Source organism: Hippoglossus hippoglossus, chromosome 14, assembly GCF_009819705.1.
Source record: "Hippoglossus hippoglossus isolate fHipHip1 chromosome 14, fHipHip1.pri, whole genome shotgun sequence".
Taxonomy (NCBI): Eukaryota; Metazoa; Chordata; class Actinopteri; order Pleuronectiformes; family Pleuronectidae; genus Hippoglossus; species Hippoglossus hippoglossus.
Genome location: NC_047164.1, coordinates 24,159,870 through 24,186,358, shown reverse-complemented (window position 1 = coordinate 24,186,358; position 26,489 = coordinate 24,159,870). Strand labels below are relative to the sequence as shown.

Below are 26,489 nucleotides of genomic sequence, written 5' to 3'. Positions count from 1 at the left end.
CTACAGTATTGAATGTTTTTAACAATTTGTCAATGAAAACGGAAGCACAGAACTTCCTTTTGTTGCACAGGAAACAATATCATGTCCAACTGATATAACAGGAAGGACGACAATGTGGATGGTAAGGGTTCATATATTTTTAGAGAAATATTTGGGATTGGTTATTCACCAGTGATTTCAGGATTCTGGCAGAAAGGGAAGTTTGGATCTTGTCTGATAATTATTGTGATCGGTGTCGTGTGTCCCCCTTTGTACAAAGGAACCACATGAGCAGACTTCCAGATACGAGGAATTATACCTGTTGAAACGCAAAGATTAAATACGTGTGTTATTTGCTCAGTGAAAAAATTGTGCAAAACGTTAAAGAGAAAGGATCTATTTTGTCTGAGTAGATTTCCTGGCATGAATGGTTTGTTATGCATAAGCAGCATCTGGTTGTAATGTTAACTGACAGACATGGTTTTTTCAATGAATAAATGATCAGCAGCAGCAAAATAAATGTGAAGAAGAAAAATTCAGTCAGTTCAAGGTTATAAGCACGCTGCTTTCTTGTCAGAGAACACGCTCTCATAGAATTAACTGACATGTGAATGGTAAATAATGTCAAACAGATTTCATTTAGCTGTCCTTATATAAGCTGTGCATTTTTTTTGTCTAAAGGAATGCCTGAAAGTTGGATGGGTCCCTCAGCATCTAACAAGAGACCATGCTTTGTTTTTGGTTTTAAACAGTATAGCTGAGCATTCCGCCTCACAAGCTTTTTGAAAGGTGCATGTTTAACCATTAGAAATAATCTAATACAACAATTTCAGCATTAGGGATCTCAGAGGTAGAATGAATGCCACTATGACAAGGATCAGTTCAAAACACTTAGATTTCTTTTGACAGCAGTTCCATATTGTGTTTCCTTCAAATATAACTACTCAATTTTATTACTTTCATTGATTGAGATAAAATCTATTAATGTGGATCTGTTATGATTTTTGGATCGGAGTTGATAGACTCAGTAATCAATTGAAATGTTTAAATACTGCATAATTTCTTAAGGTGTTAAGAATCACTGATTAACTATAACTCTTTTAGTTGGAAACATTTTGTCTGGTTTTAATGAACATTTTCTTCAGTCCAACCAAATCAAGTAATATTTACGTAATTTTAGCCAAACTTATAACACATACATTTTTATCTTGTCCTTATCTAATGAAAAACCTCATAAGTCTTCACCGGTGTATTCTTTTTTTTGCCATTAAAATAAAGTTTCATTTTTAAAGCTACATTTGAACTTTTTTCCATCAACAATATTTCATGTTAATATATAGTTGCAGTTTTTGTTAAAAGGCAGTGCGTTATCATCTTGTCTTTGTAATGAATAAAAGTATATTGATATTTAGTCATAGTTTTCAGTAAAGAACCAACCACCAGTAGGAACCTATGTTAAGGTGTCGACCATCATGAGAAAAGAAATCATGTCTATTCCAAATACTCTCTGCTGCCAGATTCAGTTAAGATTCATGGCCAAACAGGGTGAGGGCAGTAGATCAGAGACAACACAGTGCCTTTTGTTGTCGAGGACTGCGTCAATTAGTGTAATCAAATCTTCTTTGAGAGATACAGACCACAGCCCAGATATGAGTAATGAGGTTTCAGTCTGAGGAGCAAAGGAAACAGCCCACATTTTGTCTGATGTTTACAATATGTCTGTTGTATGGAGGGCTGGTTTTTTTGTGTGGTTTGTGTTGTGTGTTACACGTGGCTGTCTCTGTCTTGTGTTATTTAGATGATACAAACAGAGCTCAGCTCTTACTAAAGATTAATTCTGTGGAAGCCCTAAGGCGAAAGGATTACTGTCAGTTAGACACTAGGGGGACATTTACTAGGGTCTGCAGCTCATTTGTAATGCATCTGTGTGTAGAATGTAATATGTAACAGGCAAAAAAATCTGAGATGAGTCTGACAATTTGAACAAATAGCCATTAAACCTGACTGACCACTTTAGTAGATGCAGCTGTCTGAAATTGTCGGAGAAAAGCAGGTGAAATCTGCTGCAGTATTTTATCACACACAGAGGGAGAGGGACAATAGCCTTTCCTGAAAGGGACAGTGATACAATCTCCTAATAATTCACACAATGAAAAGCTTTAGTGGCAGCAGAAAATTATATTGCAGCACATTTAACCACATAGTATAAAGTTAATTTACAGCAGCTTTTCTTCCGGCCCCACAACACAGGAAACAAGAGCAATAATGTGTCGTCCTGTCATTTTTCAAATGGTTCCTTTTTGTTTTCCCTCAGTAGCCTCCTGCTTACTTTCCTCTCCTCTAACAGCTCATAGTTGTTGACCTTTCTTTGTTATCAATATGGTTCTCTTGATCAACCTGGGTTGCTATGGTATCTGCTATCTAACTATCCTACACTGCAGTTGTGGACTTAAGTTACCTCATTGTTACCTTGCCTTGTGGACCGCTGCGGATCATCCTCTAACCAGAAGGTCAGCGGTTCGATCCCAGTCTACTGAACCCCAAATTCTCACTGTTGGCTGTGCTGTTCTCATAGATAAAGTGCTGATGTATAAATGTGTGTGTGTGAATGGCAAAGAACTGTCCTGTAAAGTGCTTTTTAAATACAGACCATTAATCACTTGTGCAGATTCGTACTGATGAAGAAAGGCCTAGACAGTTAAGACTGCAGTAGAAGATAATAAGACTTAATGAAAGAAATAGATCTAAACATGGAAATGTAATTATCTTGCCCAACTACACACTGACATATAAACTTTACACTTAGTAAGTAGCTTTGTAATCAAAAATTACCCTATGAATTTTTTCACTAGCTATAAATAGAAACACACTACAACTTGAGGGGAAATGCACAAGTCATCAAACGTCCTGTATCGTAATATCAAACCAGCCTCCAACACCTTACTCTGTTTCTGAGGAATAAATTCAGCACGTGATATCATTAGCTTCATATTTTAGTTTTAGTCTCCAGCTGAGTGGGAAGCACTGTTACTCCTTTACAGTATCCAGCACTGGCACTAAGTATAAGTATAACAGCTTGAAAAGCAGGTTATCTCTCAGACAACAGTCTTTTCACCTGGTTTACATTCATGGGGATACAGGGAATAATTTTCGATTGCCAGGAAATCAAAGTGAAATGATTGAATCCCACTAGAAGTGAGTTGGATTTTACTCCTCTATATCACAAACTGGTTACTGGTGTCAGGTTTTAATGGTGTTTCGGGACATACATGTTGTTAATAAATGTCAATAAATACCATGTAACACATTTAGCCTTTTCAGCCCCACAAAAATCAATCAATCAATCAATCAAATTGTATTTGTATAGCCCATATTCACAAATCACAATTTGTCTCATAGGGCTTTAACAAGGTGTGACATCCTCTGCCCTTAACCCTCAACAAGAGTAAGGAAAAACTACTAAAAAACAGGGTAAAAAGAACGGTAAACATTTTGAAGCATAACTGAAGGTCAGTGAATTGGTGGATTAATGTCATTAATGGTCAAGTGTCTGAGGAGAAATACTATGTATCGAGCAGTCCTGCTGCAATCATAGTCTATGGTCCGCAGCCAGCAAGATCATGATCCACCATCAAGATCGGATGCCACTATAGTCCACAGTCATTGTCCACTGCCGCCATTAGGATCCATCATCAGCTGCCACCTCGGTCGTGGTCCACCACCATTATCTGATGCCAACACGATAAAGGATCTGCCTTTATTATCACGATCAGCCAGCACGATACAGAATCCGCCATACTGGATCCACCATTACGACCTCTGATACGTGATCCACAGATCCTAATCCATGATGTGGCCACAGCCACAGCCACAGCCGCGGCCCTGGATCTGCGATGTATGTTTCTTCCATTTCTTATCATGTTGATCTGACAATCTAATGGTCATATTGTATCCTGTGAGTTAATGCTGACTGTCTTCTTCAACAAATGGGACTGTGAAGAGCCCAGCAATGCAGCAACTTCACAACATAATGAAATTAGACACAGGCAAACCTGACAATACACAGGGTGAAGGAGGGATGTCAGAAAGGGCGACTGCGCTGAGAGGTCCGTGTTTGTTGATTTGTGCATTGTTTTCTGACTAACCAACCATCCATCCGATCATGCCCCCTGCTGCCCACACACTCTCCATCTTTCATAACAGTGTGACACACACACACACTCACTCAGGCTGCCCACTGATGCTCTCTCTCTGAGGGCATGCTGTTCACTGCCTCAGTCGGCTCTGATGAGGTATTATTCTTCATCACTGACTGTTTTGTGGCTGTCGCCTCTGGTAGATGGAATGGGTAATGATAACACCCACACATACTCAAGCATCACGTAACAGACCATGTGACGGTAGCAATGCGTGGTGTAGAAAAACTAGGTATCTCTCTGGAGCTAAACCCCTAATGGTTGGTGACATCATCTCCAATTGAAGATTCAGAATAAACAGAGTATATTTGTGTATTTCAGGTGCTGTGAGGCATACAGATTATTTCCCTTTCTCACATCACAGATGATGTTGATGCTAAAGCAGCTGGATGTTTTAGCAGCATTTGCGTCCCTCTGACCCTGATTTCATCTGACTGAGGAAGTGGGTGACGTGGAAGTCAAGAAATGCACTTTGTGATCAAATTGAATTAGCATGCTTCCTGTAATTTCAACGCCTCACGTGCTTTTTGTTTGCTGTGCTCCTCAGCTGTGAGACTGGGTTATCGAAGGTTTGGATCACTGTGCGGGCTAGTGGCTTGTGCCAGTCATTGAACTTTTACCCTCTTCCTATTTGTTTTTGTGTTTAGGAAGTTTTTGAAAGAAAGTAAAGAAATACTGTGGTGTAAACAACTAGAACTCCTGCCTTACAGCTGTTTGCTTCAACCAACCAATATGGTCACAATCTCTGCTTCTATTTCTGATGTTGAATAATGACCCGGAAAGTGTTTGTAGATAATTATGATGTCTCAGTGAAGTTCACCTTTGACCTTTTGAATATAGGTTGACATTACTTCAACATTTTATCCTAATAGACATTTTTCTGAAAATGTCTCAGAATTAACAAATTCATTCTTGAGAATTATGGACAAAATATGCTTTGAAATGTTAGAGCGACCTTTGACCTTTGACCTGGGGAGGTCGTGCCCCTGATGGCTGAGCACATTCATACAGTGCACATAGATGCATTGTATGAATGTGTGTGTGAATGGAACAGCCCGACAGAAAACCCCCACAACATAAGGCCTGCAGCCACGTCTTTTAGGAGGTTGCTGATATTGCATTGACCCCATTGTGTTCTTTCGAAAACTTTGTTAATATTCACTGTTAGAAGTCGTTTCTTTTTATTTGTGTATACTGTATTTATTTAAACCTCAAATATTATACATTTTAAATCAGAGATTAAATTGTCAGTATAGGAAATTCACTTTTTTAGAGGGGTTGCTAAGCGTTATTTAAAAAAATCAGATGTCTGAATACTCAAGCAGAGATTTATTTAGCTTCTTGTGTTTGACCTCTCAAATTCAGCCACTCCTGCAGTATCAGTCCAGGGGTTTGTAGTTCAAGCTCCCATTGCCTTCAATTCCCAGCAGCATCACATCCCTTGTTTCTGCTTGGAGTTGCGGATGCTGTCAAGTAGCACTGCCAGTTGAGTCATTTATTGACAGAGGGCTGGCAGCCAACACACTAATTTCTCCCGCTCTCTCACTCTGTCTTTCTCTCTCTCTCTCTCTCTCTCTCTCTCTCTCTCTCTCTCTCTCTCTCTTGTCTCCTGCTGTTCTTATCTGCCTCTCTCCTTCCCATCATGCTCTTATTCATCCCCCTCCTTTACCTCATACCCCAAGTCCTCTCTCACTCAGCTCTCCTCTTTCTCTCCCTTGCACTCAATTTCATTCTCATCCTGTATCTCCCTCTATCCCTCTCTATCTCTCTTCCCCCTTACCCCCTCCCCTTTCTCTCTCTCCCTCCCTCTTTCCCTCTCATTTATCATTCTCCCACTCCAGAAGCTCTGACACACACACACAAACACACACACACACACACCCCTCTGTAGCCTGTACAGCTACAGCAGCCAGCCAGCCCGTTGGTTCATTCATCATTCCTTTTGCCAGAGTGAGCCACTCATACATCAGGCAGGACCGTGTCTTGTGTTTAGCGACTGTACCAGTTCACCAACAGAAGAGGCAAAAGAGGAAGTGTTTAAGTAAGCAGAGGTTAGTGTTGCGTGGCAGCAGCGTGGCGGCAGCATGACTCTTTACCTGAACAAGCAGCAGAGTTGCTTTGCGGACCTTGATGGAAGGGGGGACTGTGGAGAGGAGCCATGTTCCTTTAGCTGGCATCATCAGCACCCCAGCAATCGCCATCAGCATCAGCCATGCCAGCGGTACCATTACGGATCCATCCCTGGCGGTGCCACCCTTCCTCGAAAGGGAGGTCGCATGGCGGCCTGGCATTTAGACAGCATGTCCTCCAGGAGTCCAAGCCGCTTGGCGGCAGTCAGAGCCAAGGGGGGGAGCTGTGACCTGTGGCCCTCTGAGTGTGGCTGTGTCCAAAGCTGGCAGGAGCCTTATCAGGTAAATCTATGCTATTTTCAGAGGACATCAGCAGCCATGACCGTGAGGACCAATGTTGGACAGAGCTGAAGTCTGCGAATGATGGAAAATTGTGATATAAATTTAGTTTCTTTGCTGTTTGATGAAGGAAACAAATGTTGTTATTATACGTCATTTTGTTAGTTGCAGTACAGACCTATATCTTCAGAGGGTCTGTCTGTAAAATCATTTCAACCTGTCTAGCCTAAGTTAAAAAAAACACTAAAATAGACATAAATCACACATTGTGTGCATCTGCCCAAAGTTGTGGGGGGGATCTGGAAGTTTCCAGACCTTCCTGATTGGGCTTGTTAAGGGGATATAGAAATGTTTTATTAAATTGATAACCCCCGTAATGGCCTAATTTATTTCCTTCTTTAATAACTTAAAGACAAGGCTTCCATAGTATGGAGTTGCCTGATGTCTTGTCATGTCCTGACAAGCTGCTTCAGTGTTAATGCCATTTTGGAACAGATTTCTCTGTCAAGAAAAGTGTTTTGTTAGTTACATGTGCGTCTCGATTGAAGTAGTACATCAATGTTGCTTCATTCTATCACAGATATAAAAGTACTTAACATGTGCATCTGATCATGAGCTAATATTTAATTTCACATGATTTAGTCAAGAGGAATACAGGGTATGGACAAAATGCCAGTGAAATAAAAACATATGACAACTTCTTATGACAGAGTCATGAAACATACAAACAGTCAATAATAAAACCTGTAATAGTAAAATTTGAAACACGGCAGCTTTGGCAACCCTTCTCCTCACTTTGTGCCAAACACAAGAAACTGCCCTTTAAACACACGGACGGGGGAAAGCATCCTCAGATCAAAGCACAAGGTGAAAAGGTGGAACTGCTCCTCTACCAATACTTTGCACTCACATTACAATCACAAGTTAGTTTAGTTCGTATTCATCATCTACACGCCCAGTAATTTCTGAATATTGGGTGGATCTGGTAATTTGATAGCATTGATAAAATTGATTTCAAGGGGGACTGGGTGAACTGAGTCCGTCATGCATCAGTAATCAGAGCTTGTAATCTGCATCTGCTCACTAGAGCAGAATCATATGTTGAGACGAAGATGCTAGATTCTCAAGTCCTGGGGAAAAATATGGGTGTGGCAAGAAATACAGGCATTGTCCTGGTATGTTTTTCCTTTTGCCATTTAATGATTTGCTCAGCGAGCTATTGTCCTTTTCTTGAAGTACAGTATGAAATGAGCAAACTTACTACATCATTAACTGACGGTTACATATCTGCTTGGCTTTGTCTCTTACTGATTGACAATAGGCAACGTGATTCACCTTGTCATGAAAACCCAACAATAGCTTTTCTAAATGCAGTTTTTGGAAAACAGCAGCTGTTTTATAGTTTGATTATGTGAAAACATAATCTGCAAAGTAAGTGACGTATTAAAGATGGTTGTGAATAAATGCAGAATTCAGAAATAGTGTTGTATAGAGGCACATACTGACTTCAGTATTTCAGATTTATTTATCATTCTTTATCAAGTAATCAATTCATTCATTCTATAATACACGTTCTTGTTACTTAGCTGCTGACATACATATGATGACACAGATGTGAGCTGTGATATGTGTTACATGCAAATTGATCAAGCTCTATTTAGTTGTATTAACTAGCAATGATCCCTTTAATTTGCTGTAAAAATACCAACCAAATAAACATGGACTGTGAGAAATATGTATATTGCACAACATAGGTCTCTTCAAACCTATTTTCACAAAATGGATGCATACAAGTGATAAGGGAACTAAAGCCGACATTAGATATTGGCTCTTCCGATATGTTTTTATTTTTTATATATTATTCTGGCTTTAAAGGTAGCCATGGTGACAAAGTGCTTCTTTACATGATTTGTATCTCACTTAAAGGCTCAATGAGCAGAAATCCCCTCATTACTGACATTATATTCTAGATCATTGTATGGAGGTGTTTTACCCTTTGTTAACGTCTTTGTGTGTCCGTGAGTCTTGCTGTAAATCTGTAAAATTGACTAAAAGCTTGGCTGCTTGTTATTATCTGAGCTAGTGTTTCCAGATGAGATGAAACTGGAGAGTTAACAGCAGCTGAGTGACTGATCAGTGGGTGTTCTCCTTCAGGAAATATCCGTATTGTTTAAAAACTGTTGTACCACAAAGTAAATCATGACTGTGTATTTAATTGCGTGTGTGGTGTTTGTGCAACTATAGCGCGAATGAAATTGCCTCAGGCAAGGCCAGTGGTGTGTAATGGGAGGCCATCCATCATGTAACAGATGGAAATGCAAGGCAGGGAAATTGCACAGGGGCAGCACACAGCATTACCTGTTCTCTATGAAATACTGAAAGCTGGACAATGAGAATAAGCTGGATCACAGGTCCCGTGTAAAGACAAGAGGAGATTGAGGGAAAATACATTATAATACTAAAGCAAACATATTTCAGACTGTATGCAGTAGTAACAATACTCTGTAAAATAACCTGTTCTCAATTCACTTGTTAAAGCCTGCCGCAAATGTTATTTTTCTTCGTTATTACTTCCTCTTGCCACATTTGAATGGATAACTGATGATCCATTGTTTCTAATTCAGCCCTGAGGAATCCATCAATGTTATCTCTGCTAGCCAGAAATATGGACCAGTGACTTTTCACTTGGAATATAGTTTCAGTCACATTTTACATCCCCTCGCTTCTCGAGCTTAGCTGTCACACTCCTCAATCTTTCCTCCCTTACTCTACACATCCCACGTTGTGTTGTTGACTATTTTTACACGAGACGCCAGTGAATTATTGATACACTTCCCTGTTTTCATGAGCCACTACACATAGAGGTGCTGCTGAATTATTGAGCAAAACTCAACCCGAGCACAAGACTGCTGAAGAAGGACAACCAACTCACTCTGTAACATCTAAAGTGTCCAATGTTGCACTGTTGCTTTCAGCAGCTTTTCATCGTACGAATAATGCTTTACGCCTTCTTCATCATCCAGTTGGCTTATGAATGTCACTTGTCTTCTCTTCATTACAATATCAGAGTAAAAGAAGAAAATAAGAAAAGATAAAACACACAGTTGTAGCTCCCTGCAAACAGACAAAACACGGTGGTGAATGTGAGTCAACATGTAGAAGAGCAGCTGGTCTGAAAGCATCAAAAAGCTGTCTCACTCTGCACTCAGCCTTTATGTTGACTATATATCACTGAACTTTTTCTTTTTTTCTTTTCTTCTTTACTGACAGAAATGTAAGTAATAATTCAATATTGTAATTGAATGCGACAATAATGTTGTGAAAATTGAATATGATGATAATAGTGACCACAATTATAATAGTTATAATAATCAATATTAGCATAGTATCATGCGAAAGATGTGTACAAATACACACACTGAAATAATGTTACAATTATTGTGCAATATCCTCATGCACAAATTATATAAAACAAGTCTTAAGGAGATTATGACAGAATTGAGATATATATATAGGTTGGGAGATTGAACTTGTGTTATTGTGTGTGGGTGGATAGAGTCTGCAGACACACAAAACAAACAGTAGCTCAACAATACGTAGAGTTAACAAACTGGTTTTATTTGTTAATTGAAATGTTAAACTGTGATACTGTCAGAAATTCTACAATGGTCTACCATGACACCGTTAACATCTCTTGCCTAATCACTGGTATAGTCAATAGTTGTGTGAAAGACTGTTAACTTCTCATGCACGGTGTTGTAATGTTGCTGGACCACTGGCTTGATGTGCTGCTGGGAGCAGTTGATCACGTGGTGATGTTAGTGAGCATGAACAAGAAGATACATGGGCCTAAGTGCAGTTATGCATGCCATTTATGTGCTCAGTTGAGTAGCCACTACCTCTTGGGGGTCTGTGTGTGCACACATGAGGTCTGATTGTGGTAGGCAGCAGTATCCAAGTTATTTATTTATATTTGAATTACTATACTTCTTCCATCTTCCCACTATGCGGTAGTATATTGAAGCCTACCTGTTATCACTGCGGTACAGCTCACAATGTTGGCATGCCATACCACACTGTTGACCTGCTGCTTGGGAGCTGACATCCCATGGTCCCCAGAGAGCATCCAGCGATGGAAATAAGATTAATGACAGACCCATTGACCTACAATCACATTATTTTTGAGCTGCCTGCTCCCCTGCATAATAAAAGTAAATTTGCTGTACAAGAGTCTGTTTGTTTCTCTCTCTGTGACGTGATGTGAGAAGCATTACAGATCAGTGGCTATGAGTGGATGTACTGTATGTGATAGGAGGCTATATGCTAGGGTTTGAACAAACATTTGTGCTGCTTAAGTTAAATGAGTGATTATTTAGAATGTTGGCAGTAAATGACAGTAAAAGGCATACACTGCAGGCTGCCCATGTCGTCATGTTGTGTTGTTTGGAGTCACAATTGAGTTCTGTCTGCTCTCTCTGAGAATAGCCATGAAGTCATTCATATGATTAGTGTCCGTGCACAGCAAGCCAAAGACATCTTAATCCCTCTTATCATTCCTCTCACAACACCATGGTCCTTCTGCCAGTGTCTGACTTTGCGGCTCTGCAGAGTCAGAAAACTCTAATATTTCTCCCTTTGTTAAAATCACAGTCTGTCTGAGTCTGTGATGTTCAGAATCACACACAATTCAGACTCACTTATTTAAATGGGCCACATTAATACATAGAATTCATAACCAAATAGAAATAGAGCATAATGTTAACAGATACATCACCAGACCTGTGACAATTCAGGGAAAAAAACACACAGGGGTAGATTTAAAGACACATACACATACACTCTGTGTTTGTTCATGTCCACTGAAAAGTGTGTAAAATAACCCGGAATCTGATTGAGATCCACTTTGTATTCTCTTAATTTTCAAAAATACTAATCAATTAATTTGGGCTCATTTGGATAGAATCAGATAAAGCATGACAAAATGTTAATGGAATTACTTGAGTGATCTCCACTATTCATTTGACTTGAAAATGAGGATCATTTTTTTTAATTAACCTTTGAAATGATTGTATGATTCTTGCTGGAGACACTGGTAAAGTTCCTCAATCTGAGTAATCATTGACATTTTTCATTTTTCAGTTGCACTTGTTTTAATGATGTGGCCTGTGAATTCCGTTGTGGTGGATTGGAAATTACCTCGGCCAAGGAGTTCTTGGCCAATCTGTGTTTGTTTGTTAGTACTTAAAAAGAACTCAACTGATACCCATTACATTTGTGGACGGGAGGGGAATGACCTAAATAAGAACCCAATGAAGAAGATTCAGATAATCAGGCGGATTCAGGATTTTTTTGATCTGGTGCTGGTGAGTGGAGGACTTACATTCAGTGTCTCAATGTGTAAACCACATATATTTGCACATTTCCTTCCACGCTCTAACTGCTGCACAAACTGAAAGGCACAACTCACAGCCCATCTTCCTCTTCAAGAAACAACAAACAGAAGCTAATTTATATACTGGCATCACATTCGGGTGATATAATAATATGCAAGTATATATTGTCTCGACTCGCTATTGAGAACCAGAACTATGTGCATGCTAAAATACTCCAGAGCGTCACAGGTTGACTTCAGCTCCATGGCAGGATGGTAGAACACAGGATGCTACATTTTCATCAGCGTTTGTTTGTTCGCTGTTAGTTAGCAGCACAAAAACTACAGAATGGATTACTATGAAACTTGGTGGAAGGATGCGGAATAGGTCAGGGGAGAACCCATTTAATTCTGGTGCAGATCAGGATCACAGAAAGGGTACCTTTTCACATTTTGAATGTGCATGTGTGCAAGTTGGTGCAACTTGATTTAGTTTAAGGGGACTGTTGGGCCTTGGTGGAGGTGTGTGCTCAACTGATTTTGTTTTTTGTTGCTCTTATTTGGGTTTGTCTACATCTTTTATGGTAGTCGCTCATTACTAAGGTGAATCGGCAATTTGAACGGTGCTTTTTTTTAGTTGATAAAAAGATAAATTCTTCTATCTTCAGAAGTTGTACAGGTGTACGTAGGCAACTGGACTTGCTTATGTTGAAGACCTTTCACCTCACCAAGAGGCCTCTTCAGTTCTGGAACTGAAACTTAGTGATCTGGTCAAGGTGCAACTTCATAAGAACATTCAACCAAATATTATATTTACATGTTTGACCCTATATGCTAAATTGTTGTGCTGTGATGTGTTGATAAAAAAATTAACTTATTCCATATTTTCTATTAAAGATGTATGAACAGCTAAAAGAAGTAAATGAAATCAAATATTGCCATGGAATTCGTGTCCATAATAAATGCATGTAAACTTCAGACCAAAACTGTACGTCAGGACAGTAATTGTGAAACGGTAACACGTGGGCAGATACTCACAAACCTTGCGGATAACGGAAATAATACAATTGGTTTTATTTGTTTAAAATTTTGTGTGAATTGTTACACATTTTAAAGTTTTAAGCTTAGTTAATTAACATAAATATTGACAAAGACAACAGTTAATTAGTACAATTGATTGATTGTCCGGTGGATCATTGAAATTAAGCCAAAGGTGCTCAGTCTGAGCAGCATTAGAGAAGTAGAGGCATGACTGATATCACAACTGTGTATAAACATGGCTAATTTATCAAACAAGGGTCTCACAATTTATAGAAGATCGCTAGTTTATTAACTGTGTGTGAGTAAATAAAGAACGAGCCAATCCTACAGTGTATGTTGCTCTGCACCTAGTGGTCTAAGCCGTATGAACGTGGTGATGGAGACACTAGTGGACAGGCTGAGTCTCTGGCCAATGACACTTAGCTTGTTGTCACTGGACTGATGACCAAGCAGCATGTCAGTCAGATGCACAGCAAGTACACAGTCTATGAGGCTCTCTGAGATGTCACAATAGTAGAGACTGAGTGTGTGTGTGTGTGTGTGAGAGAGAGCGAGGAAGTATGTGGCCATATGAGCCTCTTTTACACGCACGTATGCACACACACATGTACACGATACTGCATGACATGCATTGCATTCTTGTTTATTCTAATTGTGCAAAGAAGAATGATTGGGCCTTTCTTTTGTTATTGCCCTTGAATGTTTGAGATTTATTCATCTTGTGTGGACAAATTTCACAAAAATCTCTACCTGGATCTTGAGCATCATTTTTAAAGTGAGTCTCATACATTGGGCTCATTGTTTACATTCTGTTAACTGAACAGTTAATCTAATGTCCATTCATACTGTGGCCAAGAGTCCCTCTCTTGAGATTCCTGCCTTTAACCATCTGCTCATTTTTGACTGGCCAGCACATTTTGTGTGTGTGCTGTGTGACATTGGTTTTATTTCATACTGCACAATTTATGACAGCAATATTATTACCTGACTGGAGGTCAAACCTTCAATACACTATAGAGCACCACAGCTGAGCCATGACAGGTGCAGAGGAAAGACACCTTGAACCTCAGGTTTTGAATGTGACCATTGGTGAAGATTTCCAGGCTACACAAGCTGCAGCCCTGTGGGAATCTGAACTTGCAATTGCCATGCTTGTGCAGTATCTTTGCTATTAGTAAGGTTACAGATTTACACATCTGAACAATATCAACTAACCACATCCATTCATTTACTACCCATGTTCTCATCTCCCTCTCTTGTTAAACCCATTCAGCGATACTCACTCTATCAGAGCACTATGCATGAGAAAGGAGTATTCATGGTGCCATCCAGCAAATGCAAGTGTGTTAAATTGTTGATGATACAGAGATCCACGAGCTTGTAACCCTGAAAGTAGGACAGTGGTGGGTCTCACTCTTTCCTCCTCCTTCTCTCTGTCTCTCTTACAGGCCAGCCCTGCCCCAATAATCGTCAACACAGACACTTTGGAGTCAGTTCCTTACGTGAGTTTGAATCTTTGTGCCTTTTTATGTGCCAATTAGTTTTTTTTGTTAAAGATCCATACTTCAAGCACACAGAATCGGTCCTTCATGCTCCAATATTGTGAATGAGGTGAGATCATCGTGTAACTTATTTCAAAAAAACAAATGAGGTCGCAGTGCTCAATTATTCATGTTTGTCATGAATAAAATACCAGCACAAGATTTTCTAGACCTTCATATCAAACACTTTTCACAGTATTTTACATCAAAACAAATAAATGGAGCTTTGGTGCCATCCAGAAGCTGAGTTAATAACAAATACTTCCCCAAAAACAGATTGGAATCGATGAGAAACTGTCACAGTTGGCAGTAATGTTAACAGCTAAAGACACTTTTCTGATTTGTAAAGAACTGAAGACAGGAGAGCACCTGCATCCTCCAGTGACTGTTTCTTTCCTGCCAGACAACATTTCTTATTGAAAAGTTTGATGTGGCAGAGCTTGGACATAAACTTATCAAAAGTAGCATCCGATAAACTTGTCTGCACTGTTCCTGCTGTGGCTAATTTAGTCCTTGGGTCTTGATTGCTTCCGTGATGATATGCAGTTCTGATGATAATATCTGATGCTAAACTGGGAATCTGAATAGCAGCATCATATGCTTATGTGCTTTACCTGCGTAAATGCATAATGACGGAAGCACAAGATGGTAATTAATCATCTCTGTGAAATACAGAATGAGAACAACTTTAATTGACTATCACCTTAAATTGTTTCCCTTGAGGAGGGATCTTTTTAAAACAGAAAGCACCTGTCACTTCAATTTAAGTATGTGGAGTTGGCCTTAGAGCAACTGAACATCATCCTTTATAAAAATAATTTAACATATTTCAACAGCACCGGCAGCTATTTTCATTTAAAAGCAACATTTGAAGGACTACAGAAATTGAGTGACTTTCTCTGCTTAATCTTTTCTATTTTTGTTTCCTAAGGTCAACGGCACAGAAATTGAATATGAGTTTGAGGAAATCACTCTGGAGCGGGTGAGTATTTCAGATCCGGCAGCTGTGTTTGACCTCAGAAAAATCTATGAGAACGTGCCTGCGGTCGAGTAAAACCGTTTCCTGGAGGCTTTCAAATAAACTGCAGAGATGTGATAGAGGGAACTTTCCTTCTGCTTCACCAAAGGTCTGCCCCCAGCGCGTGCCTCTCTGAGCTGTGTATATATCTGAGCTCAAGTCTAAAATGAATGTGGAATGAAGCACTTTTACATTCCCAGACTAGCTCAGTTTTCCACCCTATCAATGCAATGACAAGTATTAAACTGCATACCTATAAGACTAAACTGTTCGCCTCCTGACCTGAAAAAGCTTATTGCTCCTAAGAAATTGAATGACAGCGAGCTTTAATATGGCTTATACATGCAGTAATTCTGAAGTCTAATTTTGCAGCTCCCCATCTCAATGTGGTTGGAAAGTGATTTGACTTGAAAATGACTTCCTTTCCGATATTTGACATGGCACAAAACAATTTTATCCTTCACTACCCTTTAGTGGTTTGCGGGCTAAAGCAGATGTGGCAGGTGAGCTTGCAAATGAATCTCCAAGTCACTGAGATGGAAGAACCAGCTCAGTGGGCACAGAAAGGAGCAGAGTGGAGTTTGGATCACTTCTATACAATGAGGAGCAGAGAAAAAGCCAGACCAACAGCAAAGCCTGCACTGGAGCTAAGATTCAAACAGCAGTGCAGCCTCCATCCGTAGTCCATGAACTCCATGTTAATCATCTGCCATCAGAGGATGGTGAGAAGCACTGTCCGGTTCCTGTGTCACCCTGGAGAGCTGGACATTTTTATATTCAGCATTCCAGGCAGCAAGGGCCTGCAGGCACGCTCAGTAGATTTTGTAATCAAGAGAAGCTGCTGCTCCCATCAGCAAACAACTTAATCAAAGCTCGGCTTTCATTTTGTGATTGGGCTTCCAGGGGATTGTATTTGCAGAGCCGACACGTCTAAATGTAATATTTCTTAGCAAAGTCACAATAATAATAATAAAGAGCCAGGTTACCTCAGGAGAGAGGTTGTGACTGGCTAAGTAGAACGACATGGTCATTTCTTAATGGCAAGCTGAAGACTTAAAGCCTCTGACCACTGTATAATCATACTGAGAGCTGTGACCTTAAGCATTAAGTTACGATATTTGATTTACTGTTAAAGAAATTATTACTTGTGCTTTTCAACAGATTAAAATTGAAAAGCCCTGTCTGTTGAATGCATACATGCATGGCCGTGAGGACATTTTATAGTTGTTGGCACAGTACTGTCAAATAAGATTCTTTCTAGAAATTAGAAAACTATAGATAAATGAGATGCTGATATTTAATGTAGCTAATATCACAATAACCCGTAAACTAAAAGCTGCAGCAGGTCGACTCTAGGACATGTCAGCCAACCTACCTGATAAAGGACAACAAGCCTAAACATTGTCATTTCAAGGATGATATCTTATACGTAAAAAGTATTGTAACATTATGAATATTTTTTGAATACATATGACATCTAGTTTAGAATCGCTTCTAATCAACACTTTAAAATTAATGAAGGAGCTCATCTGACAGTGATGTGGGGATATAGACAGAATAGTGTCGCTTGACAGGGATGGTTGTAAATGAAGGTAAAGGTATATTACAGTGTAACAGGAGCAAACAATGAGTGTAGTCAAATCACAACAGAAGGAATCAAATACATATGTATATAAAGATTAATGAGAGGACAGTTCCCCAAAAGTGAAGCCAAAGCATTTCAGTTGACACCCGTTGGCTGGCTGCAGTGCAGTTCATACATTTTGCCTTCACCATGTTAATGGATGGGAAAGATCTGGAAAATGGTTTCTGTCATTTTAGGTATCTTTTATCACACTGATGTAGGTTCAACTGTCCATGTTTCCGTTGATACGTTGGCCATTAGGGACACTACATATAATAAGTTCTGGCTGCGCTGACCTCTTTGTCACTCACTGCTTTCCATGGTTACAGGGTAACTCAGGGTTGGGCTTCAGCATCGCTGGAGGAACAGATAACCCACACGTCGGTGATGACCCTGGTATCTTCATCACTAAGATCATCCCTGGAGGTGCTGCAGCAGAGGATGGGCGCTTGAGGTCAGTCCTTTACAGGTGTTAAGAGACGACAGGTTTTCAGACCAAACTGGAAAAAAGTTTTTTGAGAAACAGCATTAAATTCAACAATGTCATTGGGTTTTGTTTTTTTTGAGAGAATTTTTAAATGGATTTAGGACCAAAAAAAATTCCCTTTCTTGCACAATTATAATGACTCTCATTGTCCTTTACCTCAAACAACCACAAGCTGTTCACAAAGTTTTGCATCATATAGAAAAAGTTTCCACTGATACCTCACACCAGATTTCAGCCCCTTTATTTCAACTGCAGATCATTTATATGAAGCAGGACTTTATGTCTAATTCCCTCTGTTTTATAATTATAACTGATCATAGGTCAGGTTAGTTTTGTTTTCTGCTCGCCTCCCTTTTTAAAGTTTATACAAACATTTCCTGTAATTATTATAAATTATTATAAAAGCCTTTATTTGTTTGTAATGAACATACCCACAGCCTTCATCTGGAGACCTGGCTGTTTATTCCCTGTGTTTACTCCTGCAAGCTCATTTCATCTTTATTAACAAGTGATAAGTTCTTCTTTTGTAACTACTTTAGCATTTACATTAATTGCCATGGAATATTACACAAGCCTCAACTGATATAATCTCATTTCAATGAACATTTACTCATTCTGGAGTTTTAATCAAAGCGAACAATACCAACACTTCGGTACGAGAGGAGAGACAAAGTACGAAGTGCTAACTCTATTCAATCATCATCATGTAAAGACTGAAATAAGTGCTTGTTAGGCATGCTAGCATGTTAGAGGATTCAGTAGAGGGGGTGCAGCTTTTCTGTTTAGCACACAACCATAAACGACCTTAGAGTCATTATTGATGTGTGTCTTGATTTACTAAGCTTTTGTCACTAAAGCAGCTCTGGAGGACCACAAATACAGCAGCTCTAGTAATAAATGTCAAAGAAAGAAATGCAGCCACATTACTGGGCATCATTTGCAGAGGTATGTGCCCTACACAGTGCCCTCCCAGGGTTGTTTGTACAAATGTGCAAAATCTGTGCACAAATGAATGAAGCCACATTAGAGTCAGTTGGCGGTTAATGTGATGCTGACATAATCGGCCCATGCATTCATATGTAATTTCTTAATGCACAAATGAATAGTTTTATCCATATCCTGGCCACATGGGGAGCCAGCTACACAGATGTCCATTATTTGCACAAGGTTTGATAATTTGGTACAATTTGGTTTTGCTGAGCATATCGGACATTCAGAAACGTTTGCTTTGTTTAACTCAAGTCTTGTGCTTCAGTTTTATTTGTGTAACAGCCTAATGTACTGAGGGTATGGATCCAGTCCATCACATCATTTGCTACAGTAGTTTGTTAAGGAGGCAACACTGCACAACCTGAGCTCATTCATTACATAACTGGAGTAAACGCTGACTCTAGGGAAAACACATTTTATAGCTGACACCTGGGATCATGGCCTGTTAATAATAAACATAAACACTTTAACCCCAAGTGTGAAACTGGAGAGTCACAGCTTGACTGATAACAGTTTTCTTAGAACATTTCTGGTGTAATGCAAATGTGTATGAGACGGTGAAGTATTGTACCGCATCTACACCTGCTGTGTTTCCAGAGCAGTTTTACTGTTGTCCAACAAGCAGCATGAGAATATGAAATGGCCTGTGTACATCTGATATGTTATCCTTGTGTATCACTATTCATAATGAATCCTGCGTTTTGTTTATTAAGAAATAAATATCTTGCCACGGTAGCAACACATGTACAGTACAACACAACACAATTCAACATAACATAGCAATTCATGTCAGAACAGTACATAAATGAATGTCAACAAAATTATGAATAGCTTAAAAAGTTTAGAAATGCAGCAGTATTCATGATAACTGACAACTAAATATGCAGCAGAATAAACCCTTAACAACCAAGTACAAAATAATCATACATATGCTTCAGGCAGTGCAAAAATGTTCAAAATGTTCAAGATGCTCTCACTGCGAGGGAACTTTCCATGTTCAGTGATCATTTGGTGAAAGTGAGCTCTGATTGGTCAGCAGTGGCTCATACTGCTGGAATCAGTTCATTCAAGGGTAATTACAAACTAGATAGATAACTTAAAAAGACTTAAAAGTCATTAAAAATAAAATATTAAGAATTCTAACTGGGTTTGTGTCTCAAATCAGATACTTAACTTTATGTACCCAGTCATAACTAAAAGCTGCAGCAGTATTGTTTTCCCAAATCAAACATGGCCATTGTGACCTCACTCGACATATGGCTGTAATTGTCACTCACCAAAATATCTTGCGGCTGCGTTGCTCACTTAAATTAACATAAAAGTGTTCCTTACTTTTGTGTGCCCATCTGTGATGTAATTAGGGACGTCACTTCTTTAAAGGTAGGTTGGTGGTCCCTTCCCTTTTCTTTTTTTATGCAACCAAGACAGCAAGCTGTGAGGATTGGAAATGTCTTTGTTTCACACTCAACTTATTGTTTTGAATGCACCACCTGGGTTATTTGAGAATTTAATGCATTAAAGAAAAGGGAATTCATGAAATTTGCAAATTGAGAAACAGCACCTGTCACCTTCAATGTGGCTAATCTAATTGTTTAAACAAAATTATACCAAGACTATAACAATGCAGAAACACTCACAGCATGACAGTTATGTCCATCAATAGAGCCTGTACATGTTACTTTACATAACTGCAATCACACAAGTTCAGTTCTCAGTCAATCACTGCTCATGGTTTCAGCTCTACATACCTTTTGTTTCAACTTTCAAGTTATCTTAAAGTTATCAAGTCCAAGTTGCTGTCAGATCACAGAGGCTAAAGTTATACAGTCATATGCGTGCACAGCATCAGTCCCGAGCAGCTCACAGGAGAAACAGGCTGGGCATAAGTAACCGTTAACCTAATTGATGGTCACCCACTCTGAGGTGGGCAGTGAGACTTAATGCATTATGGATGGAGTGGAGGTCTAATCTCCGTGAGGAAGGAGGCCTGATGGGGATTTGTTTTTCTCTATCATTAAATAAGCCAGACACACTTCCTGTCACTGCTCTGGGACACTGTAGCAGAGCACTAAGCATACTTAATGCACTGGCCTGGCTTAAGGGACTGCTTGCAGCATTATAAGTGTTCCTCATGGAGGCTGCTCAAACCCACAATAGCTCCACCATTTTAAGCACCATAAAATCATTCATGATACAAATTCTACTAATTTGTTTGCATTTGTTGTTTCTCAGTTGAGACCTTTCTCACAAGAGCTACTATTATTATTGTAATAATTATTGTTATTATCATTGGTTATTGTCAATTCAGTGGTTATTTAAACATCTACCTATTAATTCCACAAACTGTCTATCTGTCCATTTGTCTGTGGAATGCATATATCGTGAACCGTTCATCTTATCGGCTTCATATTTGGCATGTGTATTGTGGTGGCTAAGGGAAGTGCTTGTAGTTTGGCTTTTTTTAAGCAAATTGTACTTTCTTGATTCTTGTTGTTCTGGGTTTGTACCCTCATGGTTGGATGGACTTATTGTAAGTCTCTTTGGATAAAAGCGTCAGCTGAATGAAATGTAATGTAAAAGTGCAGTTCCGAGTTTGGTGCTATTTACACACCATACGTCAAATTTTCATAAAAAATGTATTAAACAGTCAGGGTATCGCAGGTGCTGCCCTCTGTCATGGCAACAACATGCATATAATCACTTCCTGTTTGGCAATTTGTCTTCAAAGTAAAGGCACAACGTTTGTTTGGTTGCTGCAATTTTTATAAAGAGCTGAATTACAGAGCTTTATTTGTTCTAAGTTGTTTACTTGCGTCTGAAGATTGTGTTGATTGCTAAACAGACTGAAATGCCCCCCCAATGCAATGTGCAAAAAAGCTACTGATTCAAACCTACATATAAGCTACATACGTGAATAGTAATAAAGAAAATTCAGTTTCATTTTATGAAAAACAGTGACAATAAAATCTTAATTGCAGAAACCGGGTTGGATGAACCTAAAGTTATCTAACTTCACTCTGCAATACAGACTGTAAATATAATACTCACAACCTCCAGCAGACTAACAATTACAAAGTGACAGTTTATTGTAGAGCTGTTTGAGGAGGAATCACTAACGACAAGAAATAATTCTGAAGTAGCTCCAGAGTTTTACCACAGGCCAAGCAAATGGCCCATTCCAAACTGGCAGGTTTACAATGGGCACTGCACTAGTTAACTGTACAATTTGATAATATGCTGCAGGGTACAACTTTAAGTTTATTAGTATTGAATGTATCGGGTGTCCAAATTATACTAAATCTGACACTGCACTTCCTTGTGTCCTTAACAATACACATGAACGGTTCTTTAGAAATGCGTTCCACAGGCAGACAGAGATCTCTGGAATTAGTAGAAATGATGATGATGATGATGATGATGATGATGATACTTTATTGTCAGAACGCATTTGAAATCTATTTAGTATCATACAGCAGCTCCTTTAATAACATCGCAGGCAACATAAATCAAGACAGGAAACAAAAACATTTAACATAACATCAATATCACAAAAAGTTAACACAAAAGACAATGCTACAAACATTTAACATTATAAAACAAAGGAAATAATGCTCAAGGCAATTTAACGTACATTTGGTCTGGGATTAAGTTCCATATTTCATTTTAGGATTGACTGGTGCTCAAAGGAGTTTTTTAGTCTCACCTTATTAAATCTTGGAACATTGTATCTCTGGTCAGATGGTAACAATCTACATTCATGATTGTGATCAGAAACAATGTTGTTGGCCAATCTTTTTTTTACTTCAATGTAGTGGACCGACACTACTTTGAAGATACAACTAATAATATATCAATGTTGTACAGTCTGTTTAAGTGTTGATGTTTCTGCTGAGTTTAATTAGTTGAGACATCATGATTTACTATTAAGACTGACTCATGATTTGCTGGTCAAGTATATTGGCAGGACCTTGATGCAGCAGCGTCACATCACGACTAGACTCGAATTGACTCCAGTGCAAGATGCCTGCACCAGGATGTGGGTGTGGACTCATGTTTGTACAGCGGGATAAAGTGGAGATGTATTGTCTGGCTACAGTCATTTTTATAATACCTATGGAGCTTTTTGGGGCTATTTGAGTGCAAGGGCAGGGTTTTGATGAAAAGTAATACACAATCTGAACATAAATTCAACAAGTCATGCGCTCAAACTGAAAGACCACGCTCTTGAATAAAGATAGGAAAAAAGCTACATAAATACCTTGCTATATTGGTACTGTCTGAAGGTTACTGGTACAAAACATGATGATGCAGCGAAGGAGCTGGATGAAGAGTGACAGGGCGAGAGGCAAAGGGAGAACATCATTTACGTGTGTGTGTGTGTGTGTGTGTGTGTGTGTGTGTGTGTGTGTGTGTGTGTGTGTGTGTGTGTGTGTGTGCCCATTGGGTCACAGCTGTTGCTGTGAGCACCCCCAGGAGACTTGTGTCCTTGAGTCCCAGGGCATGAATGTTTTGGTCGACACCTCATGGGATTTCAAACTGAGCCGCTTGCTGACTCTGATTATCACACACTTGTGTGCCCACCCACATGCACACACCCACTCACAGTCTAACCCACGTTGTCACTTATCACAGACATAAGTCTTTAATATGCACAATGTTGGCTGCAATCCAAAAGCGGTGTCGAGACACATGGGTCACCATGATCTACTGCCAACAAGCACACACAGTCACATCTGTAGCCAGATGTGACTGTGTGTGTTTGTGTGTGTGTGAACTCTCTCTTGACTGAGAGCATGTTAGTTGTTTCCACAAAAGTTGTGACTTGTTTAATTCAATCCATTCCGTATTTGTGTGTTTCTAAGTTGCTTTCTAGATAATAATACATTTTTCATGGTTTTGTCAAAATCTTTCATCTTAATTGTGGTAAAATTAATATTGTGTGATTTAATCAAAGCTGAAGATTTTACTATTTTTGATCTACAACTAAATATGTAAGAGTTTGATTCTCAAAATGTTTTCTAATGCTGCTGTACATCTGCCTTGCACACACTCCCATCACACTTTAACATGCTGTCAGTTTTTAAAGTATGAAATGTGAGTGCAGCCTTGATCTTTATTTTGAATTATCATGATCAACCCAATTCCCCCCTGTTTCTTTTCCAGAGTAAACGACTGCATCCTGCGGGTGAATGATACAGACGTGTCTGAGGTTTCTCACAGTAAGGCAGTAGAGGCCCTGAAGGTTGCAGGTTCTATTGTCCGACTATATGTACGGCGCCGGAGGCCAATGTTAGAGACCATCATTGAGATCAAACTCATCAAAGGACCAAAAGGTGTGCTCAAACACACACGCACGCACACACGCACACACACACACACACACACACATAGATGCTCACACAATGTTGCAAGGGAAGCTATTACTGCTAATGAAAGTTACCTGTGAGGGAAGTAATTCATATCAATCACAACTAAACATTCTTAGATCACATTTAAAGCTTCTTCAAAACACAAAGAAAGCACTACAGCAGGTGGTAAACATATTTACATAAAAACATTCTAATTATAAAAGATATGTGGATCCATATGCTGGTATGTCATGATGCATGTCATCTTGTAAATGTGTTTTTGCCTCATGCCTAATGTCTATCAGACACCTAACCCAGACACTAACCAGCTGCTTTTATGTACACAAACACACACACAGGGCTTGGCTTCAGTATTGCAGGTGGAGTTGGAAACCAGCACATCCCTGGTGACAACAGCATATATGTCACCAAAATCATTGAAGGTGGGGCAGCACAGAAGGATGGGCGGCTACAAGTTGGAGACAGATTGTTAATGGTGGGTACCTGGTATGCTGGCAATGTCACATGAGTCCCATTCTTAGCCTTTGGAAGATGGTTTTGATACACAGGTTGTTTCCAGTTACATAAACTACACAACAAATGTACATAAAGTTGAATCTCATATAAGATTATGACATGTCATACCACAGTGGCAAGAAAAAGTGCAATTACACATCTTATGGTGGATACAATATAATTTCTCTTAAAATCAAGATCCTCCTTAGGTCTTCACCTTGGTGACGATTATGAACAAACAATCTACTGTAATCACATACACCATTGTATTGTTCTTGAATAACCCTAACAAACACAATAAGAACTACAGTAAATGGAGGCTCAACACAGAATGGTCAATGAGAGTAAAAAGAGTAACAGGCTTAAAGGACTCACTGGAGCTTGATAACATCTCTGTTCATGACTCCATAGCTCAATATCATGGAGGAAACTGCTGATTACCAAAACAAACCGAAGCATGAAGTTTACTAAAGCGCACCTTAACTCTCCACAACTCTGGGAAAATGTTTTGTGAACTGATCAAACTGAGATTAAAGTGATTGTGGAGAACACACAGCTCTAGTAAAGACTTGAATGGTTATAATTTCTTGTTGGTCTTGTCTGAAGAAGATCAAATCATGTTTTATTACATATTGCATTAATCCATGTTATTCCAAAGAGCTCACATTGTTTTCCTTGCCACTGCAATATGTGTAGGTGACATTGTTGAAGAGATGTGATATGGAAAGACACACTCATGTTCTGAGAATTCAAATATGAGAGTTGAATGAAAAATTCAAGGACACTGATCTAATCTGTGTCCTGTCAAGACAAATTATTCAATTATACAGACTGATACCATTGAGACTAATGGTAATCCCATGAATAAAGTAATACTTTTTATGGGACATTAATTTGTTAGTGTGTTTGCGGCTGTAAACATTCAAACTAAATGACAGCAACAATGTAGAAACCTAGCGGCTCAGTACTTTAACAGCAAGCTTCCTCTTGAGGAGGGCATCCGTCTTGACCAGCACTTAATTTAATTACCTTCCTACTGTCGTGTTCTCACCATCTGTCATAATCCAGTCCCCTGGAGGCAGGGAGCAGCTAGGCTGAAGTGAGCAGGAAGGGATCACGGGGCAGCGTTTAAAGCGACTAACTAAACACACAGAGACTTCTCGTTGTCTGGACAGGTGAACAATTACAGTCTGGAGGAAGTGTCTCATGAAGAGGCTGTGACCATTTTGAAGAACACGTCGGATGTGGTCTACCTAAAGGTGGGAAAGCCCACCAATGTCTACCTATCAGATCCCTATGGGCCTCCTGATATCACACACTGTAAGTCACCGTCTCTTGTATTTATCAGTTGATTTGTCGTCTGTTTTTAGAAAAGTTTGACTATGTTGAAGAGAAAGTTGTAGCAGAAACCATATCTCAGAGCACGACTGGGAATCAACCTCTTTCGCAAAACCTTAAGTTCAAGCTCCGTGATTCAAAGTTCAGTGCACACACTCCAGATTTACTTTATAAAGTTGCTATGGCTCACATACTATTCTTACCTACATGTCAGGCAGACACAGAGCACATGTGATGTTGTGTTTTAGCCACTTAATGGATGTAAATCCAATAATCAATCTCCTTTGAACTCATTGCTAGTGTACTATGGATTTATGTGCACATTAGCTCTCCACTGTGGAGTGTTTTCACCCAGTGCCGCTGCCTGCTGGGGTGATGAGAGCACCCACACTGAACATTACTGTAAATGTACTGTTAAACCCACTAAAACAACCATCAGCCTCGAGCGCTTTCATTTACTTGGAATTACACATTCCTGTGAACATGTAGAATTCTTTTTATAACCCTCACTTTATCTTTACTGTGTAATTCACATATGAAATCTCTTTGGACAAAAGCTGAACCGTCAGAGTTTTGTTTACACACTTTATTATTTCTTCTTGATAAAAGTCTGTTTTTTATGTTACAGAAAA

The 26,489-nt window shown here is 39.3% G+C and overlaps 1 protein-coding gene across 26 annotated transcripts in view; it reads left to right on the top strand.

Annotated features, from left to right (window-relative positions):
* Positions 1 to 26,489, top strand: part of dlg2 (discs, large homolog 2 (Drosophila)) — a 188,388-nt gene that overhangs the window by 128,423 nt on the left and 33,476 nt on the right. For 25 of the 26 annotated variants that reach the window (XM_034605663.1, XM_034605673.1, XM_034605672.1 and 22 more), the window contains 6 exons: positions 14,444 to 14,497; positions 15,468 to 15,518; positions 17,508 to 17,632; positions 23,819 to 23,988; positions 24,363 to 24,499; positions 25,695 to 25,839. In XM_034605663.1, coding sequence (XP_034461554.1) covers positions 14,444 to 14,497; positions 15,468 to 15,518; positions 17,508 to 17,632; positions 23,819 to 23,988; positions 24,363 to 24,499; positions 25,695 to 25,839 — 682 coding nt within the window. Of the gene's footprint in view, positions 1 to 6,124; positions 6,587 to 14,443; positions 14,498 to 15,467; positions 15,519 to 17,507; positions 17,633 to 23,818; positions 23,989 to 24,362; positions 24,500 to 25,694; positions 25,840 to 26,489 lie in introns of those variants that run through there. The other variant, XM_034605686.1, reaches the window with a different exon arrangement.